This window comes from Schistosoma haematobium, chromosome 4 (assembly GCF_000699445.3).
Source record: "Schistosoma haematobium chromosome 4, whole genome shotgun sequence".
Taxonomy (NCBI): Eukaryota; Metazoa; Platyhelminthes; class Trematoda; order Strigeidida; family Schistosomatidae; genus Schistosoma; species Schistosoma haematobium.
This window is the reverse complement of record NC_067199.1, coordinates 38,351,255-38,359,185: the sequence shown is the minus strand read 5'-3', so window position 1 is coordinate 38,359,185 and position 7,931 is coordinate 38,351,255. Positions and strand designations below refer to the sequence as shown.

The following is a 7,931-nucleotide window of genomic DNA, read 5'->3' as shown; positions in this document are numbered from 1 at the left end:
GAGGCCGGTCGCGCACGGCCTTTTCGTGGAAGATTTTCAATGTGTTAGCTCCGTTCTTCAAAAGGCCTTACCGCCGGAGACGGAAATCCGTGAGGTAAGGCGTGACATTTTTAGGGTCGACCTCTTCTAACCCCACCCCTCCTTATGGGAAGGCAGCATCGCTGCAGATGCTGGTTGTCCGAGGGAAACACCTTACTGCTGTCACACCCCTCTACAGTCAGAAGTACGACTTCGCCCTCAGAACTTCAGTTGCTGCTTTTAGTCTTACCGTTCTCCAATCGACCTGCCTGGCATGGTAGAACCTACAGAAACATATGTTCCAGCCAATATAGCTCGGTTAGGTATTCACGATAGGCAAGCCCGACCACCGCGTCAAGGTAGCAGCTTCGGTCGGGTCCCAGTCTTACTGGTGAATTTGGACATCCGTCCTCAAGTACTCTCGAAGATAATTTACTAGTAACCTTTGTCTAACACGGCTCCGAAAAAGTCGATAACTTCGAACCGGTGCAACATTTTGAGCTACTGATTACCAGCTTTCTTTTAATGCCTTCCGTATGTTAATGGTACGATATTACCGTACTAGCTAATCAAACCTAGTACCTCATCTGAAAGTGTTCAAAGAATGAAAGACAGATACATTGTTTAGACCTCGACCTCAGGAAACTAGGGATAACGTTTACCAACCTAAATCCCTGGCATCAGTGTGAGATAAACGACACGAGTGAGTAGGTAAAAGTGCAGAGTTACAATACCTTAGATTTCCATACCGTCGATACTTCTTTTTAAGGTGTCTGAAAAGGACACCAGATTAGTAGTGGACTTGGTGAGTCGAAATTGACAACTGCTTGAGGTAGGCCACACACTAAATAAAGTGTGTCGGCACCACTACCACTTGTGAGTTGTAAAAAAAAAGTAGTACGGTCATTCTCAAAGACCAACAAAACGCATCCGGCCTCTCGTTAAGAGAACCACCAGTAGTTTTTTAGACGCAGTCGCATTTCAACTGCAATGAATAAGTAGTGTGGTAACCAGGTTTCCGGACTGATTAGATCGCTACAAACTGACCCCTGTAGTACGACAGGATACAAGTGATATTTGGAATTTAGTACAAGAATAATTAGTTAGTCGTAAGTAGAGTAAAAGCCGTAGCATGTGCATTATTTCGGTCACCCACACTATATCAACATATAATGAGATGACCAAGACTAATGCATTATGAAGGCAGTAACTATCTCAAGGATATTAGAAACTAAGAATAGAGAATCGAGAACAAAAAGCGGACTCATGAAATAAAAACCTATGCGACTATCCTACAACTCGTTTAGAGGTAGGCAAATAATGAACTCAAAGTCGCCACATAACAAATCCAAATAACTTGACATCTTCAAACACTGGTCACTAAAATTGCAAGAACCCCTAATACGTAGTCTGAGCCTACCAACACAACTCTTACGAGCGGATCCCATGTCTGACCATACCTAGTTCTTTCTACTTCTACACTGGCGAACATTGCCCGTTGCAGTGGACAGTGTTTAGGGGCATGTCCAAACCACCTCGGTAGACGACGGTTCAGCACATTGCTAATTGACTTGCCATCTGTAACCAATACTCAGCACCCGTCAGTACTGCTTGCCTGATGGTCAATACATGCAAGGATACTGCTTTAGGGTCATCCGTGGTCTAATACGAGTTACCTATAAATACCCATCACTTTTTGAAGGCCGTCTTGGAACCCTAAAGCAGAGCCGTGACGTAGACTCGTTCTTTGGTTAACAAGTGGACATTCTGCCTACGCCAAGGGTAACGCAAGTTGTCAAAACCAAGTGAGTTTACTGAAAGTGTTGCGATTTTTTGGACCTCAACTTATCATACCCGACGATATATCAGAGATAAGTGAAGTGGCCGATATGAACAACTGACTTATTACCTGGGACCAATTCAGGCGCTGACGAAACACTGGATCTATACGGCGGGAAACGCTTGGTACAAAACGAGAACTTTTGTAATCTTTACAGACAAAACAGTTCACATGTCAATTAAAACTAGACCACCGCGAAAAACCTGGAAGCACGGGACTCCTGTTTTCATGTCGCAAATTTCCCATATTACAGTGAAGGCGTCTAGCAGGCACTGGGAATGGTGAGTAAATTCCAGATTTTGACCAAAACATATCAATACATTTGCTTTAGAAGTTACGCAAATGTGGTTAGTCGACTGAAAATTATTCCGAACCTCACTAGGTAAATAGAAGAGAAACTTGTCAATCAGAAGTGAGGCATCATTCAAGAACAATTTAATTGAAATCGCCAAAAGATATGAGAACATTCACGTGGCCTGTAAAATGTCTACTCAGGTTTATGATCAGTTTGACACAACGGAAAACAAACCGTTATTTCACAAAATACAAAAAGTGCTAGACATTAAGAGCCTTAGATGGCTTAAAACTTAGTAAACCACGCCCAAAACAAACGAAAAACTAAAGATATAAAAGATCACAAAATATATAGTTAGGTTCCAGGGAAATAACATGATAAACCCCAAATATACGTATATACACCGTGCTAATAAAAATTCTGCAAGCAGAGTTCATACGAATTAACGCGGACAAAGTTAGGAGTTGAAAATGCGCAACTAAAAGAAATAGGAAATCAGTGGGAACTATTAACCACAACTTGAGGCCTGTGGAGGTATTTGTGGGGAATAGGGCGGTTAAGGAGTTTTGCTACAATAGGGTAATCCTCAGTATTGTGAGTCTGGACATTGTCATTAGAGCTTAAAGAAGGATTAATTTCCGATACTGGAGTAAGCAGGAGGGAATCACCAAACAAATTGTTAGACTTTTGATTAGATGTTTGGGCATCAACATAAGCATACCCATGGTAATTTTCTTGCGGACTATGCCAGTACGTTTCCGGAGGTGAGTGATCACCGGTGGAGAAGCTTTCATCATGACTTTCGGGTTGGGGAGACAAGTTAAGAGCACCACCCCCCTCAATCTGCTCAATTGCCATCACCAAATGTTCAAGTCGTGCAGCAGTATTGCTTGTGCTGTCAGGCTGAGGAGATGCTGAACAAATCGACGTGCTACTATTGAAAGAAGTAAGTGGGGATGACTGGTGTGTATCGGTGCTTTCAGGAGAAAAGTGGACGTAATTCGTGCGAGATGAATCGTATATGCCTTCAACCTCGACTCGTCGACGTCGATTCCGCATGCAATCCGGCCGGTCCTCTGCAAAAATAAGAACTTTGAAGGATCTCATACTTACTTAAGTCATCAGATTTGCGTTTTCTAGAAGTCACCGTTGAACCAGACAACTCTGACGAGACTGGATTCAGTTGCAAACCAGCTGACTGTCGGTATACAGCTACTTCGCTTTCCAGTAAACTAACGCGCATGAGTAGCGTGTTGATATATTTGGCGGTCAGTTGTAATATTGTCGCCTAACCGAATAAGTATGAAAAAAGTTAGTTACCTTGCTCATCTTTTCTCCGTCTGATATGGATGGCAATAGGATACGGAGAGAGTCGAACCCCGCGTTGATACTTTGCATCCGCCGTCGCTCATTGCTATTGGCAATTTCCCTACGAACTCTTTTTTCTTGATCATGATGACCGTGAGCGATAACAGCTGTGTCTCCAGAGGGTCTACGTATAAGATTAAGAATAGACAGCCAAAGAATTTTAAAAATTCGACAAAAACCACAATTGAGTTAGCATACAATCACTTAATATAACTAACAATCTTATCAAAACAAGTAAAAAATGTATTAGGGAGCCTGTATACAGAAATTCTAAACCATAAGTCAAAAGCAATATGGCGTCACGTGAGGAATCTTACCTTGAAGATTTTTCACAACCATCAACCGGCATTTCAGAGACGAAGAGCTTATTTTCCATCAAACATCAAATACACTAACTCCTCAGGCACTAATTATCTAGAGAATTAGGAGTGACGACGTTAACAATATCCAAAGATTGTAAGCAAGTTGCTACCCACCACGTCTACGTAGTGCGTACGTAGCGCGCACAAGATGGCTAACGTAGCGCAATTTTATGTACAAACAGTGAATTGAGGAAACCATTTATCATTAGCCTCATAATTCCGGCAATCACATTTTAATTCTCAGTAAAGTTTATTTTGAGCCGCCCTAATACAACAAGCCTAGGGTTATCATTCAACAACCTGTAGTCTGTAACCAAACGAATAAAGGGAAACTTATGATTTTCTGGCATAAGGAAAGACTTAACCATAACACTAAATTCCGTGGTTCTTCCTGCTCACATGACGGCACGCTGACTGACTTCACGAGGTGTCACAGCGATAAACCTACACGTAATTTAATTAAAGGAAACCATGTAGTGGTAATACATTACCTTTAATGAATAATCTGCTTGGCATTTAAGTATTATAAACATATGATTGAAAGTTCAGCAAGAAATTTGTCGGCCAGTAGGATTTATTTAGTTTTGGCCAATCGTGTATGATATTCAGTGTAATGATTCATTCTGTTTCCCTTTATCCAGTCTCAAGATAAAAGTTACCGTTTTTTAAGTTTTGTGTTTATGTCTGCATTTGTTTATATATGCTACGTATATTATTGACATTATCGCGTTACGATATTAGTTTTTTTTTCGTTTCAGCAACTTTGTGTCTCTTGACGCACGGTAAATATTCCTTGTTTGAAGAGTGAGAGGCCAGTGACGCGTTTTTTTAACTGGTCTTCCTTTCGAGTTTGTATACATTTAGACGAGTTGTATGATTTGTTAAACCCCTTAATAATGGATAACCCCAAGTATCATACATTATTTTATATCTTTCAGTAAAAAACAACTCTGATAAGTATTTTCCTTCTCATCAGTACGTCACTGCATCATTTTTCCCTCCTTATTCACCTGTGCTATTGCGTCATTTAGTTCTAGAATAGTTTCGGTCAACTCAATCAATATTTTCGGGAAAACGACTCCATCATTGGTTCGTCACATGGGAGTGCTTCGAAAATTTTCTAAAATTACTTCAGCAGTCCAGAGAATCACACATCTTGTTAGTTCAAGCAACTTTTATTCAGTTTATTTGTCTATACAGTAAAAACGTTCTTAACAACCTTGAAATAACCGACCTGTCGGTCAAAAATGGATTTTAGGGGTGAAAAAAATTCTCATGCAGTTAGTCTTGTTGGAAATATTGTGAGAATACTTAACAAAATACAGCTATGTAAGTCAAAGTTTCGAGGTTTTATGTTTAGATTTTCAGTGGTTTTATATGAAGTTGGGCAAGACACTTATTTTTTTATGATCAGTCAGTCAGCTACCCCAAGGATCAGTGAATTAGTGTTTAAGAATACTGAGCAATAGGAATGTCTGGGTCGTTATAAGGGAGAGATATAACAGTGGAGACGGTGATAAAGGAAAACACATTTAAGATGTCGACATCAAATAACCATCTCAACTGAATACTACAACAACGGCAAGCACAACTTGAAACACAAATGCGGTTGTTATAGATTCCAACACAACATCTTAACATCCACTGCTCGAGTTCACATGCTAGTTGCATCCCAGAATTCATATATCATCCTGAAAGTAGAAATACCTTTCTCACATGGTTGAAGCGTTTGGAAAATACGTTTAGAATAAAATTATGTAAACAAGATGACGCGTGAAAGACTCGATTGTTTATATTCAAGTTGGGAAGCGATGAACATGCACGTTAACCTGACCATATATTGCCAAAGTTACCCTAAGAGCTCACTATTGAGGAGACTTATTGTCCGAGACGTCCTGTACCATATACTGCCACTGAACTAGCCAATCATGGACTTAATTGTGTGCAACAGGTTGGCGATATCATAGTTATGGGTTCAACTGGCAGTGAGCTTTCTAATCGACTACATCAAGTCCTTGACCGAGTGTTGGAGTATGGTTTCCAACTACGTGAAGAAAAGTGTATCTTCTTCATGCACTCGATCAAATACCATGGTTTCATCTCAGACAAGAACGGTCGCGGACCAGACCCTGCCAGCATTGAAGCCATTCAGAAGATGCTTGCACCAACTAACGTCTCTTTTTTTAAATCCTTAAGATTAATCAGTCGTTATAACACATTCTCGCCTGAGATGCATTGAGATGAGGGGTCCCCTGAATGGAATACTATTGAAAAATAAACCTTGACAGTGGTCAGGAGAATGTCAAGGGGTTTTCAACAAAGTCAAACCAATGCTCAACTCACAGCTTCTTTTAACGCACTTCGATCCCAGATCGGGACTTGTTGTTGTATCTGATGTATTTAATCATGGAGTTGGAACAATGATATCTCACATGTTCCCGGACAAATCAGAAAAGACAATCCCTCATATTGTTAGATCACTCACCTCAGCCGAGCGGAACTACAGTTAAATTGAGAAGGAAGCATTTACAATCACTTTTACTGTTAAATGATTCCATAAAATGTTCTATGGACGTACGCTTGCTGTACTGACAGACCATAAACCTTTGTTTGTAATCTTTGGTTCTAAGAAATGAATCTTTGTAAATACGGCTAACAGATTAAGGCGCTGGACAACAATTATTTTGGGCTATGATTTCATTATAAAGTGTCAGCCAACAAATATTATCGGTAAAAGTGACTCTGTCTCTCGATTAATTGGAGTTCAACATCCTGGACAAGAGGGCATAATCATTGCCTCCACAGCAGTAGATCCAGAAATACGGAGTATAGTAGCAGATGCCATTTGAAAAACACTCCGTTGTCGTCAAATGATGTCAGAGAAGAAACCCTTCGAGACTCAATCCTACAAGAAGTTAGAAAGTTCCACCTTGAAGGGTGGCCCTCGATGATCAGTTCCACAGAGCTTCAACGGTTTTACCAACGTAGACTCTCTCTCTTAGTCATCGATGACTGTCTGTTGTTTGCCGGACGTGTCATAATCCCAAAGAAGCCGCAGACATCAGTACTTGAATAGTTTAGCACAGGCCATCCTGGAATAAATCGTATGAAAGCACTAGCACGAAGTTATGCATACTGGCCGCATACAGACACCCAACTGGAGCAGCTATCCCGTTCGCATGCCGAATGTGCATTAGCAACAAAAGCACTGCGGAAAGCAGGACAGCAGTCATGGCCAATACCACAGTCACTGGGGTAATGTATACATTTGAACTTTGCTGATCCACTTCACTGACAAACTTATCTTCTGGCAGTTGATGCATGCAGCAAGTGGCCAGAAATGTTTTCATGGAACATCCTGCTGTAACCTGCACAGTCAGAAAACTACGTCAATTACTCAGCCGTTTCGGAGTCCCAGAATTAATAGTGAGCGACAATGGAACACAGTGTACACCTGCCATAGTCTCAGAATTTTGTCGGCAAAACGGAGTCAATCATGTCCGAACACCTCCATTCCATCTCCAATCCAATGGCCAAGTGGAACGCTTTGTTGTCATATCTAAAAATGCTCTTCAAAAATCGAAAGCGGAGGTTAACACTGAAGAGGTCTTGGAAAGGTTCCTGCTTATTTATCGCTCTGCACCGAATGCTCAGACGATTAGCGGGGTCTCTGCAGCAGAAGCTGTACTTGGCAGAAAAATACGAGCACATTTTGATGTCATCCGCCCTACGCTAGCTCTTGAGCCTCAACGAAATATAGTGATGGAGAATTAGTTCACTCGACATCATGAGACACAAAGACGATTGTTCACGGTGGGTCAAAAAGTAATTGCTAGGACTATTATGGAAAACATCCTACATGAATAGCTGGTTGGATCGTGCAAAAGAAACAGTGTGGTTTACGAGGTGTCAGCTGGCTCAGAATTTCAGGTGCGTCATGCTCGCTAATTGAGAGCGACTTCGATTTACATCAACGAAACTCGACATGGAATACCTCTTGATGTTCTGCTGGACGCCTTTGAAATCAAAACCTCTGGAACAGACAGGT

The 7,931-nt window shown here is 41.1% G+C and overlaps 1 protein-coding gene across 2 annotated transcripts; it reads right to left on the bottom strand.

Moving 5' to 3' along the window:
* Positions 1-2,278: 2,278 nt before the first annotated feature.
* On the bottom strand, positions 2,279-4,037 carry TFAP4_1 (Transcription factor AP-4 (Activating enhancer binding protein 4); the record flags this gene model as incomplete). Of its 2 annotated transcripts, XM_012937407.3 has the most annotated exons (4): positions 2,279-3,229; positions 3,267-3,441; positions 3,474-3,645; positions 3,839-3,897. In XM_012937407.3, 4 exons carry the CDS (start codon positions 3,895-3,897, stop codon positions 2,649-2,651), a joined length of 987 nt encoding a protein of 328 aa, XP_012792861.2. In that variant the 3' UTR covers positions 2,279-2,648. The 2 variants fall into 2 exon arrangements, with proteins under 2 accessions (XP_012792861.2, XP_051066927.1); XM_051216350.1 differs by having other exon boundaries at positions 3,267-3,645; positions 3,839-4,037.
* Between the last annotated feature and the right edge of the window lie 3,894 nt (positions 4,038-7,931).